This window comes from Eutrema salsugineum, unplaced genomic scaffold, assembly GCF_000478725.1.
Source record: "Eutrema salsugineum unplaced genomic scaffold, Eutsalg1_0 scaffold_4, whole genome shotgun sequence".
NCBI classification, from domain to species: domain Eukaryota; kingdom Viridiplantae; phylum Streptophyta; class Magnoliopsida; order Brassicales; family Brassicaceae; genus Eutrema; species Eutrema salsugineum.
In genome coordinates, this window is record NW_006256686.1 from 5232353 (window position 1) to 5250502 (window position 18150).

At 37.5% G+C, this 18150-nt stretch overlaps 3 protein-coding genes across 3 annotated transcripts; all 3 read right to left on the reverse strand.

The window, feature by feature from the left end:
- Positions 1 to 10476: 10476 nt before the first annotated feature.
- LOC18013671 (thionin) lies at positions 10477 to 11109 on the reverse strand. The gene is given in 4 exon segments (XM_006418610.2): positions 10477 to 10610; positions 10708 to 10785; positions 10898 to 11070; positions 11072 to 11109. Coding segments are annotated over 4 exon segments (399 nt in total). The 3' UTR covers positions 10477 to 10500.
- A 1543-nt stretch (positions 11110 to 12652) lies between these two features.
- Positions 12653 to 14506, reverse strand: LOC18013672 (putative pentatricopeptide repeat-containing protein At3g25060, mitochondrial). Its single transcript, XM_006418611.2, has one exon. The coding sequence runs from the start codon at positions 14491 to 14493 to the stop codon at positions 12682 to 12684; it is 1812 nt and encodes a 603-aa protein (XP_006418674.1). The 5' UTR covers positions 14494 to 14506; the 3' UTR covers positions 12653 to 12681.
- An 829-nt stretch (positions 14507 to 15335) lies between these two features.
- Positions 15336 to 17774, reverse strand: LOC18013673 (xyloglucan endotransglucosylase/hydrolase protein 3). The gene is made up of 4 exons (XM_006418612.1): positions 17576 to 17774; positions 16834 to 16934; positions 16535 to 16728; positions 15336 to 15720 (listed from the first exon to the last, which is right to left on the reverse strand). The coding sequence occupies exons 1-4, from the start codon at positions 17772 to 17774 to the stop codon at positions 15336 to 15338; spliced, it is 879 nt and encodes a 292-aa protein (XP_006418675.1).
- Positions 17775 to 18150: the final 376 nt, after the last annotated feature.

The window sequence follows — 18150 nt, forward strand, 5'->3', positions numbered from 1 at the left end:
GATTAAGTCCCGATTCATCTGTGACGACACTTTGGAAGGTAGCGTGTCAAGAAGTTCATCATGATTCGTATAACCCGATGATGTGAATAGCTTAGAGAAATAGTCCACCGCAATCTCGTCTTTCTTTTTATCTTCAAAGTGTTGCACACCGTTTTCATCAAGTAAAGAAAGGACTGAGTTCCTTAACCTCCGAGACGCAACACTTCTGTGAAAGAACTTAGTATTCTTGTCTCCTGCAATCATCCAACGTTCCTTGCTCTTTTCTTTCCAAAACATCTCATCTGCTTTAATTGCCTGCATTAACTCTGTTTTCAAAGCAGCCATTCTCGGAAAATCAGGGACCCGTTTTGACGACTCACTATCCAGTGCCTCTAAAAGTCTCTGTATCTCTTTCTTAGAATTACTATTTGTACCTCTCTTCTAGGATGCGAGAGCTTTCCTGCAAGTAGCAATGTTGTCTGAAACTTTGATTGGTCTATTACGATTCTGCATAGACCAGCTTTTCCTAACCACCTCAACAGCTTCAGGACGATCACACCACCTTTTATCAAATATAACTCTACCTCTTCTTGTAAAGATAGCCGGAGCTATTTTAACCATGAGCGGGCGGTGATCGGACCAAATGCGCTTAAGGTATTCGGAATGAGTTATGGGAAATATCCTAAACCATTCAGCATTACCAAAAGCTTGATCTAGTCTGCATTGGACCCAACGACACACTAAGCAGCATCTCTGATAATACCAATGTTTGTTAATTTTTGCCATACTCGACCACGGAGGTGACAGACCGGATCTTCATATACAAACGTGATGAAGAAAACCAACGAACCCACTGTCACTTTTGTATCAATAATCCGGTTATGCGAAAAGAGAACATTCACCATATACGACTGCTTCCAAAACAACGCTAACCCACCACTAAGACCCACTGGGTTCACCAGAAAACTGTGGTCATAACCCAACGATCTTTGAACAAACAACACGTGATCACTAGAGCTTTAGGTCTCTAGGAGAAACACAAGGTCCGGGGAATGCTCACGACACATTTCCTTTAGGCGTCGAACCATCGGGTCGTTCCTCAACCCCTGACAGTTCCAAACGAGTGTCGTCATATGGTCGGATTGGATGGTTTCTGGCGAACCATCAAACCCGAAGATTGTTTGGACAGGTTAGAAGTGGCTTCAGTATTCTCAACAGCTGTCCTCTTAGAAGGATGATCTGAGTCTTTGTCGAGTTCCTTTGTCATCATTCCACTCTGATAAACTCTCTGATGACGAGACCAACGGCCATTGTTTGGTTTCTTACTTCGGCTACTCGTGCTTGACGAGCTGGGTTTAGCACATCCGATGGTGAAACCTCCCGTGAGATCTGGAGGAATAAATGAATCCGATTCTTCCTGAATCGGAGATCCCATATGTTGATCATTCTCATTTGCTGCGTTGGAAGCTTCGAGTTCTTTGATAATAGAAGGAGGTGTGGCTGAAACGGTAATCAGTGGATCATTTCTCATTGCGTCATTTATATTAGATGGGGGCACAACCGAAGCCTGATTCTCGTTGGCGTTAACAGTCACCGAGGATGAATGTTCCAGTCTTACAGCATTAGACAACACGGAGGCAGCACTGCGTGATGGTGAGAGGCATGGAGAAACCTCCACTGTGGCATAAGCGACCTGCGTTGTATCATTTGGTGTTACAGTAAAAACCGGAGGGGCTTCCAATCGTAGGTACGATCTCTGAGCAATAGGATCTTTTGATAATTCGTCAAGAGTCTTCTTCATCTTCTGTTCACGTAAACAGTGTTCTTTTGGATCACCCGATGACATATATATTCGCATATGCTCGAACACCTCAGAAGCCACCAAATTTGGTTGAGGAGAAAAATCAGGAGGAAAGGAAGGTGCCAACAGAGGCAGGATTTGATCAGAAAGGTTCGTATGATGTTGGCGAATTTCTGAATGAGGAGTTCGCAACATGCTCTGTTTCGAACCGGGCTCCTGTCCTCTGGTTTGTTGCGTTGCAGCAGCGGGCATCTCTGCTTCTTGTGAGTCAGCCGGAAGCAGTTAAAGCACTTCTTGCATCTACGTTCATATTCAACTTCCACAATGGCTACTCCTCCACCTAGCAAATTCAAAGATTTTATGTCCCTAACTGGATCCTCCAAATTGATCGCCACTCGCACACGGACACGGGGCTTGAAGCAGAGGTTTTGCTGGGTCATAAGCAATCTCTGGACATGACCAATACGATTGGCAACGATCCCAATAGTTTCCAGCGTGAAATAGTTCACCGCGATCTTGTGAAGCTTAATCCAGACCGATGCTTTTTTAAGGAAATCAGCCCGAGGATTCTCCATCCATTGTTCCAGGACCATGCCCCATTCATCAAACGTCCAAAGACCTATCTTTAACACCGTAAGCAGATCTTGTTCTCAGTCGAATATGAACTGAAAGGTATTATTTGTAAGCGCTACGCCTCTGACACGCTCATAAATTTTCCAGATCCGAGGCATAGATCTTAACATTCTAGCCATGTTCTGCACCTCCGGATTTAACAAGCGACCAATCAGACTCATCGAACTCCTCTCCACCGCACTATAAGCACCATCTGCAGGGATGTCAATAGGTACATCCTCTTCCAGATTCAAGGATTGCATCGCAAGGTTCAACGAAGGGTCCATAAGCAGCAGAAACAGTAAACTCGGACGCCAAACAAAGAGATTACTAACGAGATTTGCTAGTGATTGTGCAGAATACTGCGTATGTCTAAAAGAAAATCCTAGATAATCAGAGTCAAGAATCGGAGAAAAAAAGAAAGAATACATAATTTTCAAAGGAAAAGGCAAGTTTGGAGGGAAAAAAGGAAATGTTCCTTCTGTCAAAAGATACCGACAAGGAAAGACTTCTTTCGGAAATGAACTCCAAAGCCTCTAATAGAGTTAGAGAGGCCTGAGCAAAAAAGATCATAAAAAAAAATCATTTTCCTATTAGTATTAGTCTGAAATTAGGAGTTACATATGCATTTCCTAAAATGGCATATTATATATATTGTCATGATAAGACAGTTACGTTTTAAGCCTGGAATAATAAATAATAAATATTTTTAAATATTTAAAAACTATATTTTAATTTTATAATATATTTAATTACTGGTTATAGATAAATATGTCAAATAAAACTAATCGGTTTACTTAATACTTTTTGAAATGAACTAAATTCTATTCTGACTAACCTAAAAAAAATATATGATCTTGAATATATAAATTTAAGATGCACCGTTTAATGATTCTACTTTTTGTGGTCAGTCCATAAACTTTTACAAAAATTATTTTTTTCGTGTTTAATTATTTATAAATTAGAAAAATACTTTTAAACTTTTGTTTTATATATTCAAATGAAAATACATTACTTTCCTTTCGTTATGAGAGGCTCAGGGGTTTCTGCGATGTGTGTGGATTGATCACACATGATTCCGGGAGTTGTCTGGTGCAAATGGAGGAGAAGAGCATCATTCCGATGGAGATGATGATGATGATGAGGAACCACCACAAGCAGACCATCCAAACAATGGCAATGGCATCCGTATCCAAGAAATCAATGATGAGGAAGCAGATGCTATCAGAAGAGAAGCGATGGAAGCCAACATTAACCATGAGAGACCAAATGGAGTACAAGATGATCAGAACAATGGCGAGGAAGTGATGATACAGGAACCAGACGAAGACAGCAATGAAGAAACAGAAGAGGAGGAGGAGGAAACAGGTCAAGAGGATGAATATCTGTGGGAGGACTGGGACAGCCAGAAAGCTGATGTTCGTGAATGGGAATTGAATGAATTATACAATCCGGTTCCGATTTTTTCTAACAGCACCGGAGATGTTCCTGGAAGAGACCTGGGAAAAGGTGAAATGTCAATAGCAGAGCAAGAGCTAATGCGTGATTACGAGGCTTTTGGTGCCACACCTTCATCAATCCCAGTTGCTGAAAGCGGTACCCGTAAACGCAAATTCCCAGTTCCAAACACGGAGAAGACAGCAAACAAAGTCCAGATCAGAGAGTTAGGAGAAAGCAATGGTAAATCACCGGAGGAAGCTCCGAACACAACCGAGGGAGGCGCGGTGGGCCCTGAACCACCTCTTCCTTCATGAGGACACTCAGCTGGAACTGTCGGGGTATAGGCAGTGACTCGACGGTTCAACGCCTAAAGGAGATACATAAAAGGTATTCTCTGGACATCATTTGCCTGTCAGAAACAAAGCAAGGGAATGACTATCGGAGGAACCTGGGATGTGAAATGGGTTTTCTAAACTATGTAACAGTTCCTCCGATAGGTTTAAGCGGTGGTTTAGTTATCTTTTGGAAAAATTCTGTTGATCTTTCTATCCATTTTCAATCTAGTAATTGATGAGGTGTGTGTGAGGGTGTCAAGTTTTACCCTAAATGAAATCAATAGCTGCAAGTGCACAGCTGATCGATTGTAGTACTTAGGGATCGAATCCACAGGGAAGGAGGATCTTTCCTGCAAAAGCCTTCGAAAGAAATATAAAGTAAGGAAGTCTAGAACCAAACGGTTTTGTGGGGGTTTTGGTGGTGTGTTTAAAATGTAAAAACGAATCTTAAAGAGAAAATACGAGAATTAAAATGACCTAATAACTAAACTTAACGAAAACGGGTAAAAACAAGAAAAACGGCTAACCTAATTGCTTGAATGAAAATCGATTAAAAGGGAATGAAAATATTGAACTACAGCTTGAAATAAAACGGTGTAAATCTATAAGAAAGAAAGTGTTGGGCTTCAGGGAAGTTTTCTCAGGGGTACGAACGATTCAAAACATTGCTAGAGAGTAAAATTGATAAGATCTTAGCTTAAACTTTTCGAACTGGAGTCACGGACGTATGAATACACCACTGTCGTGATCATAGACAACTATCTCTCTCAACCTTGACCAGTAGGTTTCCACTCTGGCCCTGGAAAAGAAGAGATGCATTATGTTTAAGACTCGTCAGCATTCACAAATCGCCCATAGGTAGGTTTCCACTCCTATGTTTGTTTTGCTCTCCCAAACTAGATCTGAAACCGGATGAACACTTTCGTGTCATGAAGCATCTGAATCAGACTGTAGTTCATGACGCTATTCTCATGCAGTAAAAACGAATTCAGAAGAAAAAGTTCTAAGATTCGGCTCAAAAGCTCATGGAATCCTCATCGAACATATAAATCCCCATCGAAAATCCCTTAATCCCAACAATAAAACTACTCAGACATAATGAACGAAATCAAAAACATAGTATTAAAAAGTAGAATAGAAACCGAAATTGAAAAAGAAAGAACAAGGGTTCAAGAGACAAATCTCTCTCTCCCTCAAACCTAAAAACAAAGCTTAAAGTAAAATTTCTGTAAAGTATTTCGTCTCTCCTCTTCTCTCTTTAAAAACGACCTAAATGACATGTATTTATAGTCTCCAATACTCTCTGGTGTCTAGGGTTCCGGAATTGAGGCTGGAAAAATGATACGAGCTTCAGAAATGGGCCTTCGGGCTCGGAGTTGGCTGGCCGCGGTTGGGATGAGTGTGACCGCGGGGAATGGGTTGCTGGCCGCGGTCGAGATGGCTGTGACCGCGGGAAATGGTCTGTTGGCCGCGGGTGGAAACGCTTGTCGGCTGGTTTACGGGACATCTTGCTCTTCGTGTATCTTTAGTTTGAACCGTTGGATTGTCAAGCTGTAAAGTGTGCTGGAAAGCTGATACTTCCATATTTAAGATCTCCAAATTTGAGCTGGATCAGACGATGAGAAGGCCTTCAATCAGGGGTGAACTTCTGACGGTTTGACTTTGAGCTGAAATCTGGTTTTCTATCCATTTTGTTAAGTTTTTCCCTAAGTTACCTAAAAAGAGTCTTGGAACTACAAATACTAGAAAAACGTAATAAAAGTACTTAAAAGCAATTAAAAACATAGAAAAAGTATTTCAAAACGATCCATAAAAGTGGTCAAAATACGGTGTTTTCAGTAATCTTGTAGATTGTTTTGTAAAATTTGATGGATTTGGTTTCTATTTGTCGTTTGTCTATGGAAATCCAGAACCATATTTACGAAATTATCTATGGGAAAGATTGGAAAGAATATCATTAAACAGAAAAGATCCATGGTTTATTCTAGGAGATTTTAATGAGTTGTTGGGTAATGAGGAGAAACTTGGTGGAAGATTACGACCGGAGTCATCTTTTCAAGACTTTAGAAGAATGGTCCGACATTGTGACTTTACAGACCTCAAAACAGTTGGCAACAAATTCTCATGGACAGGTCAACGTGGTAGTCACTATGTTCAATGCTGTCTTGATAGAACCATGGCAAATACTCAATGGCATTTGCTTTTCCTGGACTCAGAAACACATTATCTCGAGTTAGATGAGTCTAATCATCGACCCCTAATCAGCTTTCTGGGAGATAGACCACAACAGAGAAGAGGACAATTCATGTTCGATGATAGATAGACATCAGATGAAGATTTTCAACAAATGGTATCTCGAGAATGGAATAGTGGGTCATCACAAAATACTACTTTGTTGGACCGAATAGTTAAGATTCGTCGTCAGATTTCTCGGTGGAAGCAGAGACATAAATCAAACGCAAAAGAAAAGATAGCTATTCTCCGTTATAAGTTGGACAAAGCAGCTTCATCAGCTAATGTTCCACAGTCTGAACGAGACAATCTCAAAGCCTAGTTGAACAAAGCTTATGTCGACGAGGAAATCTACTGGAAAAGGAAGAGTCGAAATACATGGTTACAAGTGGGGGACAGAAATACAAGATTCTACCATCAAGTGACCAAGACGCAGAGAGTTAAGAACAGAATTATGTCCATACAAGACTCACAAGGTATTATTCAGAGAGGGGATGATAACATTGCAGCAACTGCAGAAAGATACTTCACGGAGCTATTCAGTACACAGGGGATTCCGCAGAATGTTATAGATGAGGTCTTTGTCAACTTTGAAAGCAGAGTCACAAGAGATATGAACAATGATCTTATAAGAGAAGTATCACTTGAGGAGATCAGAAAAGCCGTTTTCTCAATTGGAGCTCAGAAAACCCCAGGACCGGATGGTTTCTCTGGATCTTTTTATCAAAGCTTTTGGAATGAAATATCACCGGCACTATTAATGGAAGTGAAAGCTTTCTTTGAGGAGGGAAGAATGGATCAAAGGCACAACCACACAAACCTGTGTCTAATACCCAAAATAACAACACCAACAACGATGGCAGACTTCCGACCAATTGCGTTGTGTAATGTTAGTTATAAAATCATTTCCAAAATCCTGGTGAATCGGCTTAAACAACATCTATCAGGTCTCGTCTCAGAAAATCAAGCTGCGTTCATTCCAGGAAGAATGATCACAGATAATGTGATAATAGCTCACGAGGTATTCCATGCATTAAAGGTCATAAGAAGACAATCTAAGTCTTATATGGCACTTAAGAAGGATATGATGAAAGCATATGACCGTCTAGAATGGGGTTTTTTGGAAGAAACCATGAGAAGATTTGGGTTTGATAGTAAATGGATACATTGGATCATGACTTGTGTCAAGTCTGTGAGTTTTTCAGTTCAGATTAATGGTTCACCGAGAGGATTTATACAGACACAGAGAGGTCTAAGACAAGGGGACCCTTTATCCCCTTATCTCTTCATTCTCTGTGCAGAAATACTGTCTCATCTGATGACTCAAGCAGCAAACACTAGGAAGATTCAAGGATTAAAGTCAATACCCAAAGTCCAGCTGTGAATCACCTTCTTTTTGTAGATGATTCATTATTTTTCTCACTTGCTAATCCACAGTCCGGAAGAGCAATTAAAAGGGTTTTGAATCTATATGAAAAGGTTTCGGGTCAAGCTGTAAATCTGAGAAAGTCAGCAATAACGTTTGGCAGCAGAGTACAGGATCACACTAAAACACAAATGAGAAGAATATTGGGGATCCATAATGATGGTGGAGGAGGAAAGTATTTGGGTATGCCTGAGCAATTTGGGAAGAGGAAGACAGAAATGTTTCAATATCTACTAGAAAAGGTTAATGAAAGAAGTCAAGGTTGGAACAAGCAGTTCCTTTCACAAGGAGGGAAGGAAGTCCTATTGAAATCTGTAGCTACATCAATGCCAGTCTATGCAATGAATGTTTTCAAGCTCCCTAAGGGTCTCTGCACTGATATTAACAGGATTCTTGCAAGATTTTGGTGGGGAAAAGGTCATGAAAGAAGAGGAATGCACTGGTATAGTTGGGAACGAATGGGTTTACCAAAAAAAGAAGGAGGGTTAGGCTTCAGAGATATATAGCAATTCAACCTTGCTTTACTCGGGAAACAAGCATGGAGGATACTACAAAATCCAAACTGTCTTAATACTGAAAAGCAGATATTTTAAAGACACAAACATCCTCATTGCTGGAGAATGCCGGAAAAGTTCATATATATGGAAATCAATTCTCCAAGGAAGAGATTTATTGAGGAAAGGAATGAGATTTATCATTGGGGATGAAACTGCAGTTAGCTTTTGGTATGACCCATGGTTACCGTTATATCCTCCACGACCTCCAAGACCGATAGAGGAGAACGTCAATCAATGTCTAGTGAAAGATCTGTTTGCTGAACAGTCAGGGTGGAATGAAAGAGAAATACGAAGACTAGTTGTGGAAGAGGATGCAGAGATTATCCTGTCTTTACGGGTAAACTCAAGATCAGAAAAAGATTTATTAGGTTGGCACTACAATAAAACTGGTCTCTACACAGTTAAATCTGGTTACTGGTTGGCAGCTCATACCCATCAAAGGCTACTTCATCCCCCTTCTGGTAATGCTAATCGGAAGCAACTAATCTGGAAGCTCAAAATTGCTCCAAAAATAAAGCACTTTTTGTGGAGAGTGGTCTCAAGTGCAATCCCAACCGGTGAAAATCTCAAAAGAAGACATGTGACAAGAAATTCACTTTGTCCACGGTGTATTTTTTCAGAAGAAACGACCAATCATCTTTTCTTTGAATGCACTTATGCACAACAAATATGGAGAGCTTCAGGTTTTCCAAACTCAAGTGTCATCAATATGGGATTAAATTTTGAGGAAAAGCTGGAAGCTATACTTAAGAGGAGTTCATTACTGCCTCACAGAGTACATCAATATGCCTTGTGGATATTTTGGCGTATCTGGAAGAGTCACAATACACTTTTGATTCAACGAAAACAAATCTTTTGGTTAACAACACTGAAATTAGCTGAAAGTGATGCAAAAGAATGGTTAGATGTCTACCAGCTCATTGATAGATATAATCAGCCAGACTCTCATCAAAAACCAATCTCGATTGCAAGACATCATCGATAGCTTCGACCAAAATAAGGATGGCTAAAATGCAACTATGATGGATCGTACATCAAGGGGAGAAACAATGCGAAGGCGAGATGGATTCTAAGAGATGAAAATGGAGTTTTTAAAGGAGCAGGTCAAGCAGAAAGCAATGCAGCACAAACGCCACTAGAGAGTGAAGCCCAAGCATTACTGATGGCTATGCAATACTGTTGGTCTAGAGGTTATAGGAAAGTCATTTTTGAAGGAGATTGCAGAAACCTAGTAAACCTGATCAACAAAGAAACCCTCAACTTTGGAAGTCACAACTGGATCAGAGAAATCTTGAAGTGGAAAGGAAAGTTTGAAAATATAGAATTTGTTTGGACACACCGGGAAAATAATCAAGCAGCGGACACACTTGGGAAGGCAGCTTTACCGTTTAATACCAAATATAGTTCTTATCATTATGTTCCACGTGTAATTTCTGATGTATTACATTTAGACTAAATGTAAGTTTCACTTAATTAAAAAAAAATATTAATGAAAAATATTATAAAATTTTGAATAGATATTTTTTAAGTGGTCAGTCCATAAACTCTTACAAAAAATTAATTTTATGGTGTTTAATACTTATAAATTAAAAAAAATACTTTTCAACTTTTTTTATATATTCAAATGAAATGTAATAAATTATAATAAAAAATATTATAAAAGTTCGTATATATATTTTTTAATATGTAGATGAATTGTTATTATTTTCATATATAAATAATAATCAAGAAATTAATTAATAAATAATATTTTTAATGAAAAATATTTATTTTCCAAATTTTCTTACATAATCTCAAAAGACAGCTATATTGTTTCTTCTTTCAATTATATTTTGTTATTTATAATGACATTTCATGTAATAACTTACACATTTAAGTTTATTTTAAAAAATATCTACTTAAATAATAGTATAGAAATGATCAAGAAGAAGCATGCACACATAATTCTTTATTTAGATGATAGCACGATACATACACAAATCAAAAACAATTTATTAAAATACTAGCATCATCATACTCTAGCATTTTTGTCACATAGACGGATAATTGTTGCTAAAATTAAAAACCAACACTTATTGAAACCAACACTCTGAAACTTGGAGGTGGTATCTTTGTGGATCATGCTTGTTTAGAGGTTTCAACAGCAGTCTTAACAAAGCCCTTGGTGCATAGAGTAGAGCATGCTTTGGTGCATTCTTCAGCCACTCCTTTCACAATTTCACTTGCGTCTAGTAACAGAAACAGTATAAGAATGGGTTATATTATTCTCTTGTCTATTATTTCAACTAGTTATAAACTGATCGAGCTTGGGGATTTTTGTTTTACCAGATTTTTGGAGATTGAATAAGGCACCACAAACAGAGGATGCACATCCCAACTTGCAGTATTCATGAGCAGTATCACCTTGAGTCAAAAAAAATCATGCAACTTACACTAAAAAAAATGAAGTCTTGATTCACCATGTATTTTTAACATATATAAATTTTAATAAAGCACCAAAAAGAAATCAACTTACCAGAGTTTTCGAGAATCTCATAATCATATCCTGGAGGACATTTCCCGTCAACGATTTTGCATCCAGAAAATTCTGCACAATATGCAATAGAAAGATAAGCAAAACGGCAAGCAGAATATCTATTTCTTTCCCACAGGGACCGGCAGCAGGCTGCTTCTACTTGAATTTGTGCTCATTACGAGAGCACTTAAAATCACAGCTTTGCCTTTCATCATCTTTTGATTGATATTACTTGTTTGCTCACAAAATGTACTTTGAGAATTTGTAAGCTTGTTGTATTGACGAAATGGTGATGAGAATAGACTCGCTTAAATACTAGTTCTTCTACAATTTGTCAACACAAAATTAAATTATATAATCAATGCTCTGTTAGAGTGTACACAATGGGTGCCATATACTTAGCCAACCACCATATCTCCTCTTCATTACTATTGCACTTATCTAATTGACCTAACCAATTCGAGCAAATCTTTCATATTAATGGCGTTTATCTAGAGAATTCTCCCATAAACGAAAAAAAAAAGAAAAAAAACCTTGGTCGAAAAATAAACTAAAAAACTATATTGGATCATACCGTTTTTGTTTATGTATGTTACATCATCAAACAATATATTATTACATGTCCAGCGATATTCCTTTTTACCTTTTCTTCTAGCTCAACTCGAAGGCGCTGAATAACCTTGGCAGAGTCGGTTCTGCTGATTTCACAAATCTTTAACCAAGATTTGTGAGTAGATTAGATCTTGCAGCTGCATACTGAGACACTTTCAAATAGGAAAATGCAGCTGTGGTTTCACCGGTAGACAAACCACAGCTCGTTGTGCCTTTTCCTTAAAGACAGGATCATCGGTAAACTTGGCTTTTGAATTTTGATTGTCTGTAAAGCAACTATTGAGATTGACATCTCAAGTTAGAAACTGAATTGCTTCGGTCCTTATACTGTAAATCTTTTAGAGGCCAATATCTGTCACAGCCTCATTATCTGAACCAGGAAAGAAGTACTCAATAAGCATGCCAAACTGCAAAAAGAATTAACTAGGTCGATGAAACACACGGTTTCTTCAAAGTCAAGTAACCAATTTTGGAGATTCAGTTTTCACAAGAAAAAAAAAAACCAAACCTGTGCAATAGCTGGACCCTTTTGTATCATGACGCAACATAAACTCATTGCATTGTTAGTTGTTACTGCAAACAAAACAGTATGATGAATAAAAGAGTTTAATCAAACTAAAAAAAAGAAAGGAACTTTCATATTCTTAAGCAAAGAAAAAAATGGAGCACCATTGATAATCTTCAAATATTCGATCTCGAACACTTGACGCTTTAACTAAGGGCTCAACTTTCTGTTCATTGGGAACTGCTAGTTTAAGAGAAGTATTAAAGAGCTGCTCAAGTTTCCGTTTCAGATTTCCCTCGAATTCTTCTTCCTATCAGAGCAACTAGAAGATCATGAAACTAGAAAGAAGAAAGTTTGATCTTTATATATATAAAAAAGTTGAAAAAACTGTAGCTTACAGCTAATTTCATCTCCTTGAATCGTTTGGTTTCCAAGTTTTTAAGATCTCGACGTCGTTGGTTTCTTTGTTAATTATGTCTTTGTGATTCTTTTCTAGTTTTAATAGTAGTAGGTGCTGCTAGGAACAAAGGTTTTGTTTTTTTTTTTTGAAAATTTCATTTAGTGGCCACGATTTATGTTCTAAAAATAATCCGACGATCCAAAATCAATCTAAACCGTTAGTTACCTCTATAAGTGATCTTTATTATCTACCATAACCAAACAGTAATTAGGAGGCCAGATAACTACCCACACAATCAGATTTTGATGCATATACATCTCTCATCTCAGAAATCAAATCCCTCAACATTTGCAACATGTGATAATGCTCATGGTGGCTCAGATCCTCCATTAGAAACGTTCGAAGCTGTCCATTAACCTCGATCACACTGTAGCCTGGTACTTTTTCCATGTCCCCACTTCTCATCAACTTCCTCACTTTAGCCACTTCTTTCCACTTTTTCCCAGTTGCAAAGAAGTTAGAAACCAGCGTTTGGATTCCAATGCTATCCGGATTCAACTCGAGAATCTTATTAGCCGCGATCTCCCCAACCCATAGATTCCTGTGATTGATGCATCCTGAGAGAAGAGCAACCCAGATAGGCAAAGCATTGTCAAGTTTCTCAGAGTTTATCAAGTCAAGAGCTTCTTCTACTCTCCCTGAACGTGCCAAAAGATCGACCAAACAAACGTAGTGTTTCTCGCTAGGTTGGATGTTATATCTGTTTATCATGGCCCTGAACCAATGCTGGCCTTGTTCCACTTGACCAGAGTGGCTAAGAGCAGAGAGAATGGAAGCAAATGTGGCGTGGTCGGGTTCTACTTCTGATTCCGTCATTTTCACAAACATCAATACAACTTCTTCACCGTTTCCATGGATACCGTAGCAAGATATCATTGTGTTCCAACAAACCAAGTCTTTCTTTCCTATCCCTTCAAAGATCTCTCTTGAACATGAAACCACGCCGCATTTCGAGTACATGTCCATCAGAGCAGTTGCAGCTACTGGATCAAGAACGTGTATTTTCAAGATGTAACAATGTATTGCTTTACCTGTCTTTAACGACCCGACTTGCGAACACGCCACAAGTACACCAACAAGAGCCACAAGATCCGGTTTAAACCCAAGTATCTGCATCTCCACCACTGCTTCAAAGGCTTTATTGGCTAACCCGTTTTGAGTAAAACCCGAGATCATCGACCCCCACGAGACCGCGGTTTTATACAGCATCCTACTAAACATTCTTAAAGCAAGCTCTAAAAACCCAACCTTTACATACATATCAACCACGCTGGTTTCAACTACAACATTCATAGGAAGAAGACCTGTCCTGATCAAATACCCGTGTACAGAACAACCCATTTTCGGATCCCTGAGATCAGCAGAAGCTTGTAAGAGACCAAGCATCACAACCCCATCTCTACCAAACCCTTCGTTTCGCATCCCTCTGTAGTACTCAACTGCTTTCAACGACTTACCAGCATGTGCAAACCCTGTCACCATTGTTGTCCAGCAAACAAGGTCTCTTTTCGTCATTTTTCCGAATAGAATCTCCGCTTCCTCGACTTTCCTGCATTTCATGTACAGATTCAAGACAGATGAACATACAAAGACATCATTTTGATACCCAAATTCGATCGCTTTACTCCACACAGCCTCTCCTTTCTCTAAAACCATAGCGCTTAAGCACGCCTTGATCGTCATTGTGAACGTTGAGCTATCTGGTTTAATCCCTTCAGCTATCATCTGATCGTAAAGTCTGAGAACCTCTTCTGGTATGTTTCCACGGGAATACACCATAACCATGGAGTTGTAAACAGAGACACTCCTGTGAGGCAATTGGTCGAACAACTTACGGGCATGAGAGATCTCGCCGATTCGTCCATAAGTAGAGACGAGATCTCGAGCAACTGAGCTTCCATGAAGTAAATTATCGGTAGTGATTACGAAAGCTTGGACCTGAGCGACGTGCCGCTTGTATTGACTAGCGTGTAGCAGAGATTTGAGGCGTCTCGGACACAGAAGAGTCCGATGTAACATGCAGAGAAATTGTTCTGTTACCTTCCAAACCAAATCTAGACCGAATCTTCAGACCAATTCGAAGAAAACAAAGACAAAGTCAACAATTGGTTTGGTTCGATAACTTCTCCAAAACCAATTTATTTGAGCAAACCGAAACATACAAGGCGGTTACAGTATACGACTAGAGTAGACAAAAGACATAGCAACTGAAAACATTTTCAGTTTTGTTTATCCTTCTTAGCAGTCAAGTATAATTTGATTTTAAATCAAAAATGAAGAAAAAGAAGCTTTATCCAAACCAAAACTGAATTAACCAGAAATCAAAAAAAAAAAATAACTTCTAAATTAATTTTTTTAATTAAATATCATATAGAAAAATATATTTAAACACTATAATTTGATTTTAGAAAAATGTCTAAAACAGAATTGAAAAATATGATCCTATTTAGAGTTTTAAACCTATTTCTTTTTCGACCGAAAAAAAAAAATATTTATTTAAAGACTAGATTTTTCTGTACTGAACCGAACTAAATTACTGAATTACGAAACTGAACTGATAAAAACACTTATTTGTATGTTTAAAATTTTTATAAAATCATATTTTTAGAAATAGAGGAAATAAATTTATTTTCTTTGTTATTTTAGTAATACGATTTTTTAAATTAAAATCCAGAATTATTTTGAAGTCTATTTAAACAAAAAAAAAAAGATACATGCATATTATTGATCTTATGCAAATCATCCTATAATATTTCGAGCATACACCATTACATTCTCAGCTGAGATATAAACTCCTTATAAACTTACCTATCTTATAAAAAGAAGATTTAAAAATCCTCTATAATTAACGTAATGTTATTTCAATAACATTCTCTAGGAGGACTTTGGTACTTATTGCGATCGGTACAATAGTCATAGTTCATATACTTATTCCTCACATGCTCATAGATTTTTTGTTCATATCCGCTTAACCTTTGATACTTGCCTGCATTCCACCAATAGTTAGAGGATCCACAAGCGGCCACATCATTACTCCGGCCGTCTATGTAGCAGCCGGAGAGACCGGAAAAGTCTTGGAAATGGGCAATGAAAGGAGAGTATGACCAGTTAACTTTGGTTCGACCGCCATCAGTCGCCCAATCGTCACCGTTCCAGAGACTGGCCTCTACTTGCATAGGCTTTGATGGATAGCTTACTCCTTTTTCGTTTTTGTAGACTCTTATTGGGATGTTGTCCACGTAAAACCTATCAATCATCATACGACCATCATTTCATCTATTTGGTTTTATTTATATGGAACATGTACTATATGACGAGTTGTTTTAGCTCGAATTGGCAAAAGTGACTATGTGAAAACTTGATTTGCAAAATATCCTCAAATGGGTGAAAATGTGTCCAATTTTTTTTTTTCATATTTAATTTCATTTGTCCCCCAATTATACACATTTTTACCTTTTTAGAAGCAAATTACACATTATGCCTGTTATTGTATTTGTATCAAATCAACTGCGGAAAAATTGGCTCCTTTATTTATGATTTTGCCATTCATTTTTTGTCGAAATTCGGCTGTCTACATAATTATATATTTTCTTATAATTAAGAGATTTAGGGCGCATAGATCATACATCCCATCCCATAGACTGGTGAGCAGACCCCTCCTATGGAGAGCAGACCCTCCTATAAAACTGGTGACTTGAGTCTCTACATTTTCGATTATCAAAGGATTTAACCACTAGATCAACTCATTCTTGGTATTTATTAAAACAAATTATTATAATTATAATAAAATTTAGCTGTGATTACTAATTACAATGAGATTATAAAATGCTCTCATTTTCAAATAAGATGATGTTTTAGTTGAATATATATACTTACACTTATAAGATTGCAAAATGAAAAAAACATATTTTTCCATTTTGAATTATCAAATGTTTATAGAATTTTGTTTTTTCAAAATATTGAATTCTTGCATTGAACAAAAAAAAAATATCATTTGCCATGCATGAAATGAATACTATACAGGAGATAAAAGTAAGAAGAAAGTATCGTAATAACGTACACAATTTGGTAAGGGTTCCAAAGAATCCCATAAGTGTGGTAGTGTTTGATGGGGTTGAACCACAGATGAAACCTCTCTTCTCTGTTACCTTCTCCATTCGCAAACACATTTGTCTGCAACGTTATCGGTTTTCCATCGTTGTTTCCTAAGAACTCGAAGTCAATCTCATCGTGATTACCTCCATTCGAAGTCAACTGTCATTATTAATTTACATATATATAGATAGTTAGTTACAAATATATATAAATTTTGAAATTAGTCTACGCATGTTGTATGCATATATAATCAAGAATACAAACGTAAAAAGCGGTGACGACGCCGGCAGAATTTCCTCCGGGCACTTTGATTCTCATTTGAAAGAGACCTGATCCGTAGAGGTTTCTAGACTGAAACCCAGCACCTGTTTCATGTAAAAGCCTTCACTTAGTATTTAAATTGGATCGAATCAAAAAAAAGAAAAGAAAAAACGTAAAGCCATAGAGAGAAAATGTATTGAGGCAAATATCCGATTTTTAGAGTTTTTCTTTCAATTATCGTGTGATGAATAATACAAACCTTTAAAATTTGTATTTATAATGACCTAATACTGACAAGTAAATGAGTTTTTTTTTCTAATCCCAATAGGATATCGCACCGTTGCATTTCTTGCATTTCTTTGCTCGCTCAAGGGACTCCTTAGCATACGTTATTCTGATTTTTCTCATCTTTGAAACAACAAATTACACACCAAATGACCATTAAACGACTTTTGTTAGTAAATATTGTGTCCTAATTTAAGCTTTCTTCGAGGTAGATCTGAGGCGAAACCCTGACTAATATATAAGACATGTAGAAAATAGGATATTCTTGTCACTTAAACGTAGAGTGACCAAAAATGAACCATAACAAATTTTCGTAGATGTTGAAACTTGATTTACGACATGAATTCTCTATCCACTCGAACAAACCAATATGTCACACTCTCTTGGGTACTAATAAGGTCTTTTGGCCATTAGACAACGTCTTGTCTTTATAATTTTATACGAAGAAACAAAAAGAAACCTGAAGACTGATCCATGTAGAGATCAACTTCTTGCCCAGAGTGCAGTGTGGAAACATGACCTTGACCCCACTTAACAACATAGTTCTGACCAAAAGTAACGTATTTTTCGATTCCTCTCCCTCCGCGAACCCTAGCATCAACCACTATGATCAATAACGCTACTGCAACCAAAACACCATATATTCTCATATATTCCATATTGCTTTGATTTTTGTGTAAGGAACTACTATAGTGTTGCACATATACAAGCCTCTGGTTTAATAAGTTGAAAAAAGTGGAAAACATGAAAGATATGAAGGAGACAAAAAGATTAATTAGAGTCATATCAAATTCTCTATACATCTCCTACACGATATTCTTATTATCCCATGCCCATCACCATTCTCTCTTTCTTTTTTAAAGTTGTAGTGATCGATTTGTTGCTCTCTTCTACAACAATAGCTTATATGAGAAACCATTTGATTCGATCGACTTTAGGTACTAACATCTCAAGTATTTGACTTGAGTCCATAGAAAAATTGATGTAATTGGAATATGGTGTTTAGATGAATTGTGCTTTCTCTTATTGGTATTT